We start from the raw sequence: 17139 nt of genomic DNA, 5'->3' as shown, positions 1-17139 counted from the left end.
AGCCAACACCCAAGGAACTTGGGGTTTGCAGGTAAATCTGTGTAGGGTCCTGAGCCAGGAAAGGAGGAAGAAGCTGCTGTCTCCTACCCTCAGCTGGAAGCCCACCTGGCTATTCCTGCCTCCTACCTCCCCAAACCCTCGGGAGACTCCCCACCACCAGGAGACTCCCCACCACCGGGAGACTCAGCCAGGACCACAGTGGAAGGCGGGGGTCTCGGCAGTTGCAGCAGCCTCCTGGCTGGTTCTGATCCCCACCTCCACCTCCAGAGCCACTTTCTCGGGAAATTCTCATAGCCATGATGCCAAATACCTGGCCCTCTCCTCCCTGAGCACATGCCCACTCATCAGACCCAGCCTTTCTTGGGGGAGGTCACCAGAGCTTGTCAGCTTCTGGCCTCATCGCCCAGCTTGCCCTACCGTATAAATGAGCAGGGAGATCAGAAGGAAGGACTCACCAAGGAAGGAGAGAGCCAGAGAACTCACGGGGCAGACACAGGCTGCCTGCCACTGCGGTCTGCCTATATTCCCTTGTTCCAGTCCCCAGGAAACCAGGGGAAAGAAAGGGCCAATAAGAAGGGGCCAGGGACAAAGAGGCCTAGGTCAGAGCCTCCTGGGACATGGCTGCAGAGAAACCCCCTTTTGCGAATCTCACCTTCCTTGTTTCTAAACAGAAGGGATGGGAGCATACGGAGTTTACCATGGTACATACATTTTCAATCCCAGAAGCTTTGTCTTTCCAACCAAAACCCAGAACTCACAATCTGATGGGACAACAGCCAGGCTCCCTGGAAAGAAGAATCAGGAGGTATGCAGGGTATCCACCCATACCCTAGGCTGCTCTTTGTATTGCGGCCCTCCCACCCACCCAAGAGCAGAACAGATGCATCTCAAGATGGAAATCAGCAGGGGAAGATATTTCCTGCCAAGGGCATGGTCAAGGTCATTAGCGAGTATGGAGACTAAAATTTTAAAGGACTTTTCAATGATGATTTCTTCAACACCTCTCTGGTCACCATGGGAAAGAATTGTCAGAGACTCTTGGGGAACTGAAAATCAGGGAGACCAAGGCAGAAATCGGGGAAGGGTAGGGCTGGATGATGGGGTAGAGGCTGTGGACTCTGGGGAGCAGGTTCAAGGTGCAATAATGACCAGGGTGTGGGTCAAGGAGATTTGCCTATATCCCAGGAGAGACTCAGACATTGTTCTGTGATTAGTTGCTCAGTCGTGTCTGACTCTTTGCAACCCCATGGACTGTAGCCCGCCAGGCTCCTCTGTCCACGAGATTCTCCAGGCAAGAATACTGCAGTGGGTTGCCATGCCCTCCTCCAGGGGATCTTCCCAAACCAGGGATTGAAACCAGGTGTCCCACATTGCACACGGAATCTTTACCATCTGAGCCACCAGAGAAGCCCAAGAATACTGGAGTGGGTCACCTATCCCTTCTCCAGGGGATCTTCCCAACCCAGGAACTGTGTCGGGGTCTCCTGCATTGCAGGCAGATTTTTAATCAGCTGAGCTACCAGGGAAGCCCGGACATTGTTCTACCACCAACAACCAGTTCAAGAATGAGAAGAGAACAGAGTTAGGGGCTTAGCGCCTGTGGCTGATGCCGCCTCACCCTAGCCTGCCTAGATGCTCCCTGCTGCCCCCAATTCCACTCCCACCCCCAGCTGCCAAAGGTAAAGACGCAGCAGGGACTGGTCGCTAAGCAACAGGAGTTTCCAAAGTAGAGAGTTGATGCAGAAGGGAGACTCAGGGGAGGGCACTCCAATGGAAGATGGGCAGACCCGGGAGGGGGATGAGGGGGAGAAGGAAGAAGTGGCAAACTTTTTCCTGGATCAAAATTCTATCCGAGTCTCTGTAGTCACACTCTGAAGGAACATCTGAGTCACCTACCCCACTCCTCTGCAACTTGAGAGAAAAACAACACGATGAGAAGAAAAGGGGAAAGCTTGAAAGGTCACGGACACCAGACCTTCTCTGTCTCTGGACCTGCCTTCTACTCATCTCTTCATTGAAGGTCCCTGTACCACCCAAGCAAGGCCTGGAAATCTAATGCCCACCCATTGCAGGCTGGAGCCGCTGGTCTTTAACCTAAAGAGAAGCACTATCATGCCTGATATTTTCAGGAGGGCTGGGGAGGAGGGGCGGAGAAGGCAATGGCACCCCACTCCAGTACTCCTGCCTGGAAAATCCCATGGACGGAGGAGCCTGGTAGGCTGCAGTCCATGGGGTCGCTAAGAGTCGAACACGACTGAGCGACTTCACTTTCACTTTTCACTTTCATACATTGGAGAAGGAAATGGCAACCCACTCCAGTGTTCTTGCCTGGAGAATCCCAGGGACAGGGGAGCCTGGTGGGCTGCCATCTATGGGGTCACACAGAGTCGGACACGACTGAAGTGACTTAGCAGCAGCAAGGAGGAGGGGAGTCTCAATTCACTTATAAAATCTCATGCCTAGAATTTTGTCTCCAAAACTCTGGTCACCTCCCACTATCTCCCTCCCTCCCAGCACAGTTACTGTCCACTCTTCAGTTCCAAGGTCCTTTGTCCTCCTCTGATGGAACATGACTGTTAACTGGTAACAAATCTCATCCCAGGGCCTCCAGAGAGATAGGCTTAGAGAAGGATGATATTCTCATGCTGTGGCCATCAACCTGCCCTTCCTCCATGTCACCTCCCTGATCTGACCCTGGACAGGAAGGATTCATCTCTCCTGGGGTCTGAAGCCAGGGCACTGGAACAGGTGGCAGGCGGGACCCGAGCTGTAAGTGTCAGGATTGAGCCTTCCTCCCCATTCCACTCTGGCCTCACTACTTCCTCCCCATGACTCAGTCCTTTCCCCACCACCCCAAGGCACCCACACTCCATTCCAAACCCCAGCCAGGAGCAGATGTGACCTCCGAATCCATCCCAGCCTCAGTCAGAGGTCCTGCCAGAGGCAAGGCTGGGGAGGTGGGATGGGTGAGAACACTGGCTAAGATCCTACAGCTGGGACATTCCAAGCGTCTGGGGTCCCTTTCCCTGCCTTTGACCCCATCCAGAGTCGCCTCTGTCCGCCACACACATGCACAGTCCCCGACATCCGTCTCCCACCTTCACTAGTCTGCTCTCCACTCTCCACAAGATGACAACTCAGCTCCCAGCATCCTCCATTACCCCCGCCCCACTGCCCCCGCAACGCATCCCTCAGGCCCCACCCCCACGCCCCCGGAGTTTCTCAGACCATCAGCCTCATAGCTTTCAAGAATCTTTATTGAACTTGTTCAGTATGGTGCTCACGTCTGGAGGAGCCAGGGTGAGTTGATGTGCCCACCGCCAACAGGGAAGACCCCAGCTGGCAGCCCCCCACCACCCACACCTGAGGAGCCTTCACTTTTTCCGGGGTTGCTTATCAGGGAAACCTTCGAAGAACTCATTGCACATCATGGCGATGCAGGACAGGAAGACGCAGTACTCCTGGAAGTCCACCTCGTTGTCCTTGTTGCAGTCCAGGTTGCTCATCAGTTTCTGGAACGCAGTTTCATCCGTCCTTTTCTGCAGGAGGAAGAGGCTACGGGTGGAAACCGGAAGCGAGGTCGGGGTGGGGGAGTAGGGCAGAGCTAGGACTGGGTGAGGCTTGAGCTCCAGATGGGAGCTCAGGAAGGCACAGGCACCCCTGTGGGGCCTGGCTTTGGACCTCCAGCCCTAGGGGCTAAGCTACCCCTCAGATGACGTCTGAGGACCTGGGTACAACTGCGTAACGGAGACCACAGCCTCTTCTGCCAAGGTCATTTTAAGAGTCCAATTATACAATGGTCATGAAAGCGTAAAGGTTGATACAGATGGCAACTGGGGTTGCTCAGGAGAATTCTGTAGGTGTGTGAGTGTCTCCAGAGAACTATATCTTCATGTCCACAAGCCAAATAGAAACTCAAAAATGGTTTATGGGGCGAGCGGATGGTGATAAAATAGGAATATGAGATTAACAGATATACACTACTGTATATAAAAGAGATCAGCAACAAGGATTTACTGTATAACACAGGGAACTGTATTCAATATTGTGTAATAACTTATAATGGAAAAGAATCTGAAAAAATAGATGTGTATATATAGCTAAATCACTTTGCTGTACACCTGAAATGAACACACTATAAATCAACGATATTTCAACTAGAAAAAATAAAAAGAATAAGAAGGCATATAACTTTCACAGAATCTTAAAAAAAAAAAAAAAGAGGTTCATTGCTGGAGTGATGGCAAGAGTTCGACCATCGCAGTTCATGATCTCAGCTTTAAACACGGACTTCCTTGGGAAGTTACTTAGCCTCTCTGAGCATCAGTTTCCCTCCAGGGAAGTTGTACAGAGCACCGTACCCTATCTGCTCACTCTGCCCTCTTTCTGAGGGTGCTAGGAAGTAAGCAGTGGGTGCTCACCGTGCTTTGGCCACAGGCACCCAGGGTAAGCTCTCTGCCCGGAAATTGCCCATGTCAGCAGCTGATGCCAGCTGTAGGTAATGCTGAACAGAGGACAGGTGCCTCCCAGGCAGTATCACTCACCCCCAAGAAGCTGGGCAGCTCCCGGGTCAGCAGCTCCTTTAGCTCAGACTTGTTGAGCTTGAACTTGTCACCCTCCTTGCCCGAGTACTTGTGGAAGGTGGACACCATCACATCGAGGGCCTTCTCCAGGGGGTATGCCATGGCAGCAGTCAGGAGCTGGGGGCAGGGTCACAGAGACAACCTTATTTTCCCACCCCACCCCCAGCTATGTATTTGTAAATGCCCCCACTCCCATCCCTCAGGGAGCACATCTCCCATCCAGAAAGGGGTTCAGCTCCTAGCGGGAGAGGGAAATGTATGCTTGGGGCAGCGAACCCCTGCAGGGCTCCGGGTTCCAGGCAGCCAGCTCCCCAGCAGCACTTCCTCCACCCTCACTTGGTCCCTTCACCCACTCCTGAGCTCAGCCCACAGCAGCCCCACCCCAGCCCATTCTTTCCCCCTCCCAGCACTGGGCTGGGCGAGGCTGCTGGAGGCTTGCCCAGGGGCCTAGCGGAAAAAACCAGTGCATAGGGAGGGGCAGGGTGAGGTGGCAGAGGCACGGATGCAGGGGAGGGACGGGGAGGCCACCCTCCCTTGGGCCGGGCTGCTGGTGCAGGACCGAGGCTCCTAGGACATAACCAGCCAGAGCCCACAGGCGCCTTCTGCCTTCACTGTGCTTTCCACACCCAAGTGTGCCACCCAGCAGACACCAGCCAACGTGCACACCCACCAGTCACATACGGCAGCAACGCCACACACAAGCCCTGGCATCACAGAACCCCTCAGACAGTCCCCACCAGCCACCTGCACGCTTGTGTTCTTTCCTGAATGCACACACACACCACCCACCCCAGAGCCTCCACATCGGAATCTCACATCTGGACCTGTTTAGCGCCTCTGGCTCCCACCCACCCCCCTTCCTCCTGCCCCCAGCCTCGGCCTGACACCCCTTGCATGCCAGCCCGGCGACCACAACTCACCAAGAGAGAGGAAGTGCTGGGGAGAGATGATGGGGAGAGAGGAAGAATGGGGAGAACCCAGCAGTCTGACCTATTTATACCCGGGCCAGGCCCTGCCCATGGCAGGGGATGGGGGAGAACGGGACCCAGCCCTCCTATCGTGGGCTGATGTGGTGAACACAGTGGCCCCCCTCCACCCCTCTCCACCCGCCCAGCCTGGAAAGCCAGCTTCCTGCCCCAGCAGGCACAGACGAACATGGGAGAGCCCCAGGGGCACAGGCAGGGGCCTGGAGGGTGGGTGTGCACAGCTCTGCTTGAGTTTTAGGGAGCTGGGGGAAGGGACAGGCTGTGCCTGGGGCATGAGGGACAAGGAGAACGTGTCCCACCAGGCAGCCGGCATAGAGGGGTGGAAGGTGGCAGGTGGGAAACTGCCCTGGGATGTGGCAGCCCGAGAACACAGGGAGGGCCCCTCAGGTTCGGTGCAGGGGATGGCTCATGCTGCCCTGCGCCCCTCCCCAAAGAGCTTCCTACTATGTTGAGTGAGCCCCGGGACGGGAGCTGGGGGTCTGGGAGGAGGAACAGGCTAACACCCAAAGGAGGCTTGGGGACCCCCACAGGCACATCCTTGGAGAAAGGCACTGTGGCAGGAGTGATGGAATGGGGAAGGAGAGGCATGCCTTGGGGCTCAGGGATGGACTGAAGAGACCAAGAGCGGTCGGGTGGCAGAGGGCGTTGGAAGGGGGCTTATATTTGGCAGAGGGCGTTGGGAGGGGGCTTAGATTTGGGATGGGTGTCAGGGATGAAGAGGGCAGGGAGCGGAGGAAAGTTAGAGGTGATGCAGCACAAAATGAGGGGAGGCAGGGATCAGCGGAACCTCCCAGCATAAGGTATGAGCTCAGGGGTTGAGGGAGGGTCAGGAGTCGGGGGTTAAACCCCTCAGGTGGCTGTGACTTCAAGCAGAGGGGTCTGCCTGAAGGTCTCTCTCCTTCCCCCTTCAACAGCAGAGCACCCCTCCCCAGATGATCAGGGAGCAGCACCCTAGTCCAACCCCTAATCCCATTAGTGCTGCACTCTGGGCTCTCATAGCCCAGGGCGGGGAACAGACTCGCCCTCTCCCCTACGGCCCCACCCTCCTCCCAGAACATCGGGTCTGGGGGATTGAGTTTGACCCCCCTCTCACCTCCTTCACAGCCCAAGGGAGCTTCTTCTTCAGAGACCCGCCATATACAGACAGACAGAGAGCCCCCCCCCCAACTATCCTCCCATGGACATTGTCCCCGAGTTGCCCCCATGCCTTCCTGCTGGACATTGGGACCATTTCATTTCCGCAGGGTCTGAAACTGCCCTCAACCTCCTGTCCTCCCGTGGAAAAGTCCAGGGAGGGGTGATGCCCCAGTGCCGTCATCTCAGAAGAACCAAAGGAAGCCAAGTGATGCCAGTTCTTTATTAGGAACAAAAGAGGCCTTTGCCGCCACAATCTCTCTCCCAGACATGCTCTTCTGGGCCTTGACAGCCACCACCCCTGTGGCTGGTGGGGGGAGGCAGCGGCTGGCTGCTCTTCAGATCACTAGCTGTGGTTCTGGGGATGGTCCCCTCGTGTTTCCTGGACTCATGGGTTGACACACCAGGGGCAAACCTGGGAGAGTCTAGAAGGAGGGGCCCGGGGGGCTGGGAAGGGGAGAGCTGACGGGCCCAGGATGACCTCGGGGCAGAGCCAGAGCGGCTCCGTTACTGGGCGCAGGAGGGCTTCAGGGGACTGTCCTTGAAGTACTCATGGCAGTAGATACAGAGGCAAGCGAGCAAGTGCATGTACTCCACAAAATCCACCTGGCAATCCTTGTTGGTGTCCAGGACGCTGATGAACTGCTTGTAGTCACACTCCCGGAGCGTCGTCTGTGCGGGGTGGGGCGGGGAGGGATGAGGAGGCAGGCTGAGGAGGGCAGAGCAGCCTGGTGCACACATCCCTCCCCTCCACGCCTCCTCCCCGCCATCCGCAACCCACGCCCCTTCGGGGTCAACCTCAGCCTCCCTGTTCTGAGGATTCACCGTGTCAGTTCCCCTCCCAAACCCTCTTTCTCAGCCCATTTATGGAACGTGTGTTCTTCACAGAGCTCTCCCTCAGTCTTCCCAACTGCCCTGCCAGTCTGGGAGGTGATTTTCTTCCACTTTACAGATGAAGAAACTGAGATTCCGGTTGTGCCCATTTCCCTCCCAGCACCCCTCCCCACAGTCTAACCTCCACCCCCTTGTGCCCCAGACTCTGAGCAGGGTCTCTTCGCAGAATTCAAGCAGTGCTTCCCTTGGGGGCTAAGCCCAGGTGCTCACCGGGGCCCAGGTAGGCAGCTCCTTCTCCAGGAGTTCCTTGAACTTCGCCTGGCAGAGCGGGTTTCCAGAGAACTGTGAATATTCCTGAAAGGTGCGCACGAGAGTAGCCAACGCCTGCTCCAGAAGACTGGCCATATTGCCTGTCATGGAACAAAGGTGGGACTCATGGCAGAAGCCAAGTCAACCCCTCTCTAACCGCTGCACTCTAAGTGTCCCAGGGACTGAGCCCAGACCTGGATTAACCCCCTACGCACTTCCAACCCCACAAGCTCCCCCTCCTCTGAGCAGCCCTCCTTGACTACACCAGCTCCTCGTTTATTTTCCGACCGCCCCCACCGTCTCCCACCACCACCACTTGTTCTGTTTCTGGACAGAGGCCTTAATTGCCCAACATCACTGCAAACCCCTCAGGGAGAGCGGCCCACTCGTCACCTCACTCCCCCACAGCGGTGGTAGTTCCGTCACTAAGTCATGTTGGACTCTTTTGTGGCCCCATGAACCGTAGCCAGCCAGGCTCCTCTGTCCAGGGGATTCTCCAGGTTCTTACTGGAGTAGTTTGCCACTTCCTTCTCCAGAGGATCTTCCTAATCCAGGGATCAAACACTGGGTCTCCTGCCTTGCAGGGGTTCTTTACCACCTGAGCAACCAGGGAAACCCCCACTTATTGTCTCCATCTTTTCTCATCTGACACCCAACCATAGCTCAGTCTGGCTCTGCATCACCCTCTGAGACACAGCCCCCTGAGCCTAGAATCTTCCTCCCCTTCAGGACCCCAGAGCCCCTTCCATAGGAACCTGCAGGGAGATCCTTGCTCTGGGCTCCCGGCCTCAGGTCCTTGGCAAAGCTGAGCATCCTTAGAGGGTCAGGTCTCAGAGGAACCCCTACAGTCTCACCACCACCCTCTCACCATCCCTTCTGCCCTGAACTCAGGGAAGCTGCATGCAAAGATCCACTATGCCTCTGACTAGCTGTGCAGGCGAGGATGAGCCATTTAAGGTCTCAGGTGCCTTATCTGTGAAATGGGGTTAATCCCACCTCACAGACCTAATCGGGGACCTGAATCAGATGGTCTCTGGAGACAACCAGCTCCGGTAGGGACCAGTCTGTGATCTGCCCCAACTATAGCCATCACCCTGACCCCTGAGGGTCTTGAGACAGAAGGCTCTGCAGACAGCTACCCCGTTCTGTTAGAGGAGAAGCCCTCCGCAGAATTGCCCACCCACCCCCATTACATTGGCCCCTCCCACTGCCCTCCTGGGAGATGCCTCCAGCCTGGGGAAACCCTAAGGCAGCCAGGAAGGCACGTGTTGTTTCCACGTGAGCTGAGTGACTCACTCCTGGTTCCCCCAGGGGACAGGAGTCCTGCAGCATGTGGCAGCCTGGGCCAAGGCTCTCTCCCTCCCTAATGATTTGTCCTCTGCTGGGCGCTGTGGATGGTCAAGAGTAGGGAGAGACAATGGGGTTAAGTGCTGCCTGGGGTTTAACGCTTTGTGACAGCCCAGGATTGGAGCAGAGTTCCGGGTTCCCAGGAGAGGAAAGGGCCATGATGGCAGGGAATAGGAAAATGCAGAGAGGCTGAACTGCCCTTCTGGGTTCCTGCCAGCCTGCTTGGCGCCACCACTGTGGCTTTTTCAGGAGCTCGGTGCCTGGAGACTAGAGGGAATCCTCTCTTGCCCGCCTCCCTGGCCCATCTCACCCCCCTGGGAGGAATGAAGGGAGTGGGTGAGGGGGGAATTAACTGTGGGCAACAGCAGTGCCTTAAGCCCATCATCCCCATCCCTCGGCCAGACCTCAGCTCTGCACACCCCCTAAACCCAAGCTCCCCAGCATCCCCTTACTGTACCATGGAATCCCTGAGTCCATCACCAGACTCCCTTCACCTCATTAATTCCTGCTGTGGTCATCCCTCTGCCCTCAAGCTCAGACTCTGAGCCAGGAAACAGAACTCGGGCTGACCAACACCCAACCCAGGGCAGGACCCAAGCAGCTGGCACTCACCACTGATGTTGGCGTTTCAAGTGGAGGAACCCAGACACAGGACATCCCTATTTGTAGCCTCCTGATGAAGGAAGGGAGTAATTATGGGGCGATCCAAGTAGGTCAAGCTCAGGATGCCCCCCAGGGGCTCCCCTGCCTCCCTCCCTGGCAACTCCTACTACAAACGCCACTCACACACCTAGCCATGCATACATCAAAGGCTGAAGACACCACCACCTCTTCATTTTCCCTCTGGCCTCCCCCAGCGTTGGGAACAGGCCATGGCCTCCTGTCCATCTCCCTCCTGCATGGTTAGAGGAGACAGGTCATTCATCACAGCCACCCTCCATCTCTTCATGCTGAAGAGGCATCCCAGAAGAAGGATGGACACATTTTTGCCTCACCCCAAGAGAATCCCCGTGCCAGAGAGGATCTTGGTGAGCCTCTGGTTCAGCTCCCTCATTTATGGTGAGACCACTGAGCCCATCAGACACTCTCCTGGCTAGATCCCCAGACCGACAGTCTTTGTGATGGGGGCATAGCCCTGGTGGCTCAGATGGTAAAGAATCTACTTGCAATGCAGGAGACTGGGGTTCAATCCCTGGGTCGGGAAGATCCCCTGGAGTAGGGAATGGCTACCCACTGCAGTGTTCTTGGCCTGGAGAATTCCATAGACAGAGGAGCCTGGGGGGCTACAGTCCATGGGCTCACAAAGAGTCAGCTACAACTGAGCTACTAACATTTTCACTTTCAAAGGGACAAAATAGGTGATTAAATAGGTAATCCCACTAGGGGATGGTAAGTAGAAAAATACGGAAGACCCCTGAATGTTAATGATTACTCAAGAAAGCAGGTCTGTTGCTGTTTAGTCGCTCAGTCGTGTCCGACTCTTTGCAACCCCGTGGACTGCACCCTGCCAGGCTCCTCTGTCCATGGGATTTCCCAGGCAAGGATACTGGAGTGGGTTGCCAGTTCCTTCTCCAGGAGATCTTCCTGACCCAGAGATCAAACCCACATCATTGGCAGGTGTATTTTTTACCACTGAGTCACCAGGGAAGCCTAAAAGCAGGTTTGCTTAACCACGAAACCGAGCAGGCTTCCTTAGCAACAAACCACACAAAAGAAGCACAAGACACCCCCCAAAACAAGGAAACAGTGGCAGCATGAGACCCACATCCTGTGCAGGGAGCTCAGTCAGCTGAGGATCCCTAGGACATGCTGTCTGTACACATTAAGAAAACAATCATTTGTGAACCTAGCTTAACTATGTAGAGACAAGCTCAACCTGGAGGAGGAGCTAACGATAGAAGCATTGATGTCTACTCAAGAAAGACAAAGAAGGTCTTCTCTCCCTCCCCATTTTTCCTCTGATTATAAAACTGTAGCCCAGTAAGGTCTCACAGTGTGGCATTTCTCGTCCTCCTGCTTTTAAGTCTCACAAGCGTCCTATTCCAGTAAATCATTTCTTCACTATGTCACTTCACCTCTCCCTGAATTCTTTTCTGTGCTGAGACGTAAAGAACTACGGTACTGGAGCTCTTTGGAGCCCCTGAAACAGCACCTAAGGGTTTTGCTTGGACACATTGGGCGGAAAACTGCTTGCTTCCCTAGGGGATCATCAGCAGAATGCCTTGAGACCCGGGAGGAAGGCGTGCTGCTCCTAGGGGCCCTTCTGGAAGGCTAGGCTGTGTTTTCCTGGTTGCCCCCTCACCCCACCCCACCAAGCACAGACTCTCGCCAGGGCAGCCTGGAGCTAGAGCTCTTGTGTCCTGTCCTCCTGGCTCCACATGGCACCAAGGCCGAGCTCCCTGCACTCCCTTGGGGTGGGGGTAGCTTTCCTCTGGTTTGGGGCTTAACGGTATAGCCCTTTGGGGTCCCAGCATTATGTGGGGTGTCCCCTTTGCCTCCACGCCTTAAATGAACCCTTCCTCTTTCCACAAACAAAGCCAAAGGTCACTTTGGCTCAGTTTAGTGATGTCCTCAGGATATGAGGGGCCTGGTACCGGGCTCTCTTCCTGGAATCTGCTTTCACTTAGATTTTGATCTCATTCCTTACCGCCTTGTGAGCTCTTTAATGCTTTGAAAAGCTGTTTTTATTCTCTCCAGAACTTTTTGTTGTTTTTAGCTGGAATAGGCACAGATCACCATATTACCAGAAATGGAAATCCCTTCATATCACTTCTCTCCTCCCGCCCCTCATCCCTGGGCCCAAGAGACCCCTCCTCATTTCTCAGAAAGAGAACTCAAGATCCAGAAGAGTGTGGAATGGGGAAGAAACCCTAATGCTTATGGGGCAGCCAGAGAGTTCATGACACCTTGGCCTCCCTTGAGTCCCCCTGCACCTGCAGCTCAACCTTCAGCCATCAGCTGCCTGAAGACTCAGCCCCTTTAAATGAGGGAACTAAGCAGTGGGAGGGCCGGGAAGGGAGGGCTATGATTACCTCTGTTTTATAGGCAAGGAATTACGGGGAGTAGGGGACAGAAGCAGGGGCCCAGTGTGGACCAGCGATTAACTCAGTTCTGGGTCAAGCACTCGTTCCCACCTGTGCCACCCCAGGAATGCCACGAGCAGCCACCTTCCTTAAGCAGATCACCTCACCTCTCTGGGCCTCATTTTTGTCATCTGTGGATGACCAAGGAAAATAATGGTCACCGTTTCATAGGACTGCTGTGAGGCATAAATGAGTTAGTATGTACACGGCTCATAGACAAATACGCTGGCACCTGGTGAGCATGTGAATGTTAGCTGAGAGGCAGGTAACTTGCCCAAGTCACACAGCTAATTAGTGACGGGGTTAGAGCCGTTCATGACTCATGTCAGTATTCATTTTATTTTTTTAAAGTATACTTATTTTTGGCTGCGCTGGGTCTTCGTTGCTGCACAATGGGCTTTCTCTAGTTGTGAGGACCGAGGGCTGCTCTTCACTGCAGTGTAAAGGCTTCTCATTGCCGTGGCTTTTCTTGTTGCAGAAAAAGAACGGGCTCTAGGCACACGAGGGCTTGGTTGCTCCATAGCATGTGGAATCTTCCCAGTCCAAGGATCAAACCTGTGTCCCCTGCATTGGCAGATGGATTCCTAGCCACTGCACCACCAAGAAGTCCTCATGTGAATATTTAGAAGCACCTCTCCTAGGCATTGGAGGTACAGCCATAAACAAAACAGACAAAATCCAAGTTCTGTGGAAAGGACCCTCTAACGCAGGCAACAAACGGTAACAAACATACGTATGAGAGATGGGTAACATAAATGCAAGGGAGAGCAGGAAAGCAGGGCTACAGTGGTGGGCCTGGGGTACTCTATGTGAGTGGTCAAGGAAGAGCCGGGCCACTGCTCCCCGTCTGAGTCCTTATCCCCCAGCCCTTCCTGTTTCCCAGCCTGGCTGCACCACCCAGGACTCCTCCTCTTTGTTTGCCCAGACTGAGGCAGGCAGGCGCTCACCCTAGTAGGTGACAGCTGAGGGGAGTGCCGGGAGCCATCTCCCGGCATACTGCATACTGAGTGCAGCACTTTCACAGAATAATCTTTCAGGATCTGGAATAGCTCAACTGGAATTCTATCACTGCCAGGAGCCAGCGTGAGGAACTCCACCCGTGGCAAAGGTCATAAGGAAGGAGGCTCGGCATACGCAAAGGCGGGATCGAGCCTCAGGAGTCCCCCTGGAAATTCTCGAGCATCTACCCCCCAAACCAGAGTCTGCCTACTTTCTGCTTTGTGCTTTCACCTACACCTCTGACTTTACAGGGGGCTGTCCCCCACTACCTCTCTCTGAAAAAAGAGTTAGCTTACAGCTCCAGTTAATAAAGTTCCTGGGTGTGATAGTGTTTCAACCTACAAACTCCTTTGGAATTCCTCTAGCCTGCCTGAATAGGTTTTTCCGGCCACATGTGATTGTTCAGAGCCTCCCAACTGTGAGAGGCATGAGATGTTCTAAACTGTCTAAACACAGATTCCTTTGAGTAGTTAAAAGATTGATTAGAAATTGTATTGGTGAAGGGTTTTTCACTTGTTGGGCCAATGTTTGCTGCTAAGTCTCCATATCCCTTACCTGCTGTGTCCCTGGCAGTGTATTGATTAATATAATTGGTGTAAGTAGTAGCTTTAATGTTTGTAATCTTGGACCCTTGAGTTAATTCTTTTTCTTGTTATAGCCCATCACACCTTTGCCCTATAGGAATGCAACTTTATCTAATGCTTTTGGAGGGTGGTGCCTGACTTTAGAATAATCACCTTTAGAGAAAAATAAGTTTCTTAAAATGTTAACAGGCCTCCGGGCCAGAAGATGATGCAAATCACCTAAACTTTTGCATATGATAAGTTTGCAGGAAGAAAGCCTGGCTTACTGCATGACTCTACCCCTTCCCCCATTATCCTCTGTGCATAACTTAAGGTATAAAAACTACTTTGGAAAATAAAGTGCGGGTCTTGTTCACCGAAGCTTGGTCTCCTCCTGTCGTTCTTTCTCTCACCTTCTGGCTGAATTATTCAGCCTCTTTTCTCCACTGAATTTCCTCACTGAGCTATCCTTATTTAACCACTCTTTGTATCTTTAATTAACATTTAAGTAAGCTGTTGTTTCCTGATCGCCGAAGCCCGTCTGCCCTTTGAAACCCCTGGATCCACCGGGGCTGGAGCCCGGCAGGGAGGGTGGGTGGACTGGGAGGTCTGGGAGGAGGTGCTTTGGGGCTGGAGGACTGTCATGAGAAGCCCTCTTCACTGAGCCCTCACTCTGAGCTCCGCCACCCTCCTCTCTCCACCTTGAGGTCCTTTACCTTGTTTGGGTCTTGATTTTTTTCTTTTTGATCTGAAGATTCCTGCCCTGAGACTTCAGTGTGAAAGTTCTTCATATCATTTGACGGTCCTGTGGAGCGTGTGAGAGCTGAGGGCCCCGCATCTAACACAGCAACCCCACGCAAAATCCCCCACTCAGTGGGGGCAGCAGGAAGAGAAGCAGATGCTCTCTGACCTGGCAGGACTGTCCCTCCTCTCTGTCTCCCCTCCCTCCTCGCCTCGGCCCCCACTATCACCACCCTCACCTTACAAAGGCCTCTGGGAAACCCCCTGGCCCCTGGAAGGTCCGTGTCCGGTTCTGCATCTCAGGGAGAAATAAGATGAAATGTCCTGGAGCGTCCCAACATTCCTGTGCTTGTGCCACAAGGACCTGGGCCCAAGGGACAGGGTGACCCCACCCCCCATTCTCATAGCCCTGTGGGGGTCAGTGAACCTCCTCAAACTGACTCATCTCCTCTCTCTCATCATCTGAGCCCAGTGTGGAGAGAGTGTGGGAAGGGGTATTTGATTTACCAAGGCTGGAGCCAGGGAGGCCTTTGCTACAGAATTAGGGAATGGGAGTGGGGAGAGAATCTGAACTGGGATCAAAGAGAACCTGTAGAGCTTAGACCTACTACCTCTTTTGAGTGCCTAGTCAATGCCTGACTCTGCCCATTTCCTGGATGGGAGCCCTGAGTTGGTGAGGAGTTCAAATGACCTAAAGGTGGGAGCATGGGGATCCTCATTTGGGTCGCTCCTATTGAAGGCAGGAGAAGGGGACAACAGAAGATGAGATGGTTGGTTGGCATCACCGACTCGATGGACATGAGTCTGAGCAAGCTCTGGGAACTGGTGATGGACAGACAGGGAAGCCTGGAGCACTGCAGTCCATGGGGTCACAAAGAGTCAGACACAACTAAGCGACTGAACTGAACTGAACTGTCTCAGAATCCACCTTTGCCTTCTGTCCCTCTTTTCTTGCAGGACAGACCTTGAAGAGCAAAGAGCAGAGTTGCAATGGGACACAATGGAAGGGGAGATATATTTCCCTGAGGTTCTGCTCCCTGCCCTAATTCCAGGAGAAAATGAGAGAGAATCTGGCCAGCAGGCCCCTGAGCAGCAAGCACCGTTTTCCAGACCCTCCTGCTCTCCGCCTTGGCACAGAGATTTGCAGGGAGTGGTGGGATGAGGGAAGATTACTGAGACCAGCTAGGAAACTCATGTGTTTGTTAGTTTGTCAAATACACAGAAAGAAATTTGTCCCATTAGGTGCCTAGCCAGTCGGGGAACAGTTCCAGAAGCAGCCAACCGTGGCCAGTCTCCACCAGCCCAAACAGCCCCAGAATCTGGGACAGAGTGCCAGCAGAAGCCAGGATCCACTGCAAGCAGTCACACTATGGCCATGCGATCACCAAGAAGTGGACCCACTTCCCCATGTCTTCAGGATCAAGAAACCAAGGGCATCTGGACTCTGCCCAGCCAGGTCCCCTTCATCTCACACAAAGCCCAAGGGGAAGGAGAGGAAGGCCCAGGCTGTCACCTGCATGTCCCTTAAGCAGGAGCCCCTTTCTCGCAGACTTGGGACAAATTCCAGTACCGCTCCCTGTATAACTTCTGTTGCTGCTGTTCAGTCACTAAGTCATGCCAGATTCTTTTGCAATCCCAAGGACTGTAGCTCCTCTGTCCATGAGATTTCCCAGGCAAGAATACTGGAGTGGGTAGCCATTCCCTACTCCCGGGAATCTTCCTGACACAGGGATCAAACCCATGTCTCCTGAACTGCAGGCAGATCCTGTACCACTGGGCCACCTCTCCCAGCCCCTATGTCCTCCTCTGTGAAATGTGGAGGGACAGAGCTGCAGGCTGTTCACCGTGGGGGTGGACTCAGGGAGGGGGAACCTGAAGCAGCAGGTGGGCACCCGACTCCATGTCCCCGCAGAGAACACTGAGCTCCGAGGCCCGGCCAGCAGCCAGAGACAACCTGTCCTGACTTTACAACCGGTGTTAGAAGTGATACAGCCCTCACACAACTGCTGTGAAGAGTCAGTGGGATGTTGCTCGAACAGGCCTATCAGAGAGCCTGGCCAAAATGAGAGTGCCTTGAATGGCAGACGCTTCCTCCTTTTGATTTCCTTATCTGTAAAAGGGGCCTAATGATAGTTCTCTGGGGGGTTACCATGGGGCTGAAGAAAGTGTTCCTGAAAGCAGCTTTGGGAACTGCTGTGGAAATGTTAATTACCATTATCATACATCCCTGACCTGTATTCACTGGTTCCTCTCCCTACAGGGTATTATATTAGGAAATAGGCTCCTCTCTTTTCATTGCTCAGCCTGCCCAACCTTGCCCAGCAACAGTTAAAGCGGAACAGTAAGAACAATCAGGGTGTCTCACTCCTTATTTTGGGGGAGCTTTTGTCTGAGCTACTCTGTAAGCAGTTCCCAAGCAGCAAAGCTTGCCAGGGAAGTGAGAAAAGTAAGAAAGTAATTCACAAAAATATTGTCTATTACTTGTCTATTATCCATCCCCCCTTTCCTTTTCGTTAAAACTCTTTTTCACTCCTCGCTTCCACTGCAGGGGGCATGGGTT

The 17139-nt window shown here is 53.9% G+C and overlaps 2 protein-coding genes across 4 annotated transcripts; both read right to left on the bottom strand.

Moving 5' to 3' along the window:
- Window positions 1-3239: 3239 nt before the first annotated feature.
- On the bottom strand, window positions 3240-5609 carry S100A4 (S100 calcium binding protein A4). Its single transcript, XM_027533067.1, has 3 exons — window positions 5504-5609; window positions 4545-4700; window positions 3240-3539 (listed from the first exon to the last, which is right to left on the bottom strand). The coding sequence occupies exons 2-3, from the start codon at window positions 4683-4685 to the stop codon at window positions 3375-3377; spliced, it is 306 nt and encodes a 101-aa protein (XP_027388868.1). The 5' UTR covers window positions 4686-4700; window positions 5504-5609; the 3' UTR covers window positions 3240-3374.
- Window positions 5610-6912: 1303 nt separating this feature from the next.
- On the bottom strand, window positions 6913-10358 carry S100A3 (S100 calcium binding protein A3). Of its 3 annotated transcripts, none has more exons than XM_027538315.1 (3): window positions 9806-10358; window positions 7808-7947; window positions 6913-7375 (listed from the first exon to the last, which is right to left on the bottom strand). In XM_027538315.1, the coding sequence occupies exons 2-3, from the start codon at window positions 7940-7942 to the stop codon at window positions 7211-7213; spliced, it is 300 nt and encodes a 99-aa protein (XP_027394116.1). In that variant the 5' UTR covers window positions 7943-7947; window positions 9806-10358; the 3' UTR covers window positions 6913-7210. The 3 variants fall into 3 exon arrangements, with proteins under 3 accessions (XP_027394116.1, XP_027394115.1, XP_027394114.1); XM_027538314.1 differs by lacking the exon at window positions 9806-10358 and adding an exon at window positions 8602-9007 and having other exon boundaries at window positions 6914-7375; XM_027538313.1 differs by lacking the exon at window positions 9806-10358 and adding an exon at window positions 8852-9000 and having other exon boundaries at window positions 6914-7375.
- Window positions 10359-17139: the final 6781 nt, after the last annotated feature.

Source organism: Bos indicus x Bos taurus, chromosome 3, assembly GCF_003369695.1.
Source record: "Bos indicus x Bos taurus breed Angus x Brahman F1 hybrid chromosome 3, Bos_hybrid_MaternalHap_v2.0, whole genome shotgun sequence".
NCBI classification, from domain to species: Eukaryota; Metazoa; Chordata; class Mammalia; order Artiodactyla; family Bovidae; genus Bos; species Bos indicus x Bos taurus.
The sequence above is the reverse complement of the archived record's forward strand: the minus strand, read 5'-3'. Positions and strand labels throughout refer to the sequence as shown.

What these genes read in the sequence shown, in the direction of transcription:
- S100A4 (XM_027533067.1), bottom strand. Translation starts at nt 4,685, where the DNA reads ATGGCATACCCCCTGGAGAAGGCCCTCGATGTGATGGTGTCCACCTTC. An exon ending in AGCTGCCCAGCTTCTTGGGG is followed by an intron (nt 3,540 to 4,544) that starts GTGAGTGATACT and finishes TTCCTCCTGCAG; the next exon opens with AAAAGGACGGATGAAACTGC.
- S100A3 (XM_027538313.1), bottom strand. Translation starts at nt 8,936, where the DNA reads ATGGCTATAGTTGGGGCAGATCACAGACTGGTCCCTACCGGAGCTGGT. An exon ending in TGATTCAGGTCCCCGATTAG is followed by an intron (nt 7,948 to 8,851) that starts GTCTGTGAGGTG and finishes GTTCCATGACAG; the next exon opens with GCAATATGGCCAGTCTTCTG. An exon ending in AGCTGCCTACCTGGGCCCCG is followed by an intron (nt 7,376 to 7,807) that starts GTGAGCACCTGG and finishes CACCCCGCACAG; the next exon opens with ACGACGCTCCGGGAGTGTGA.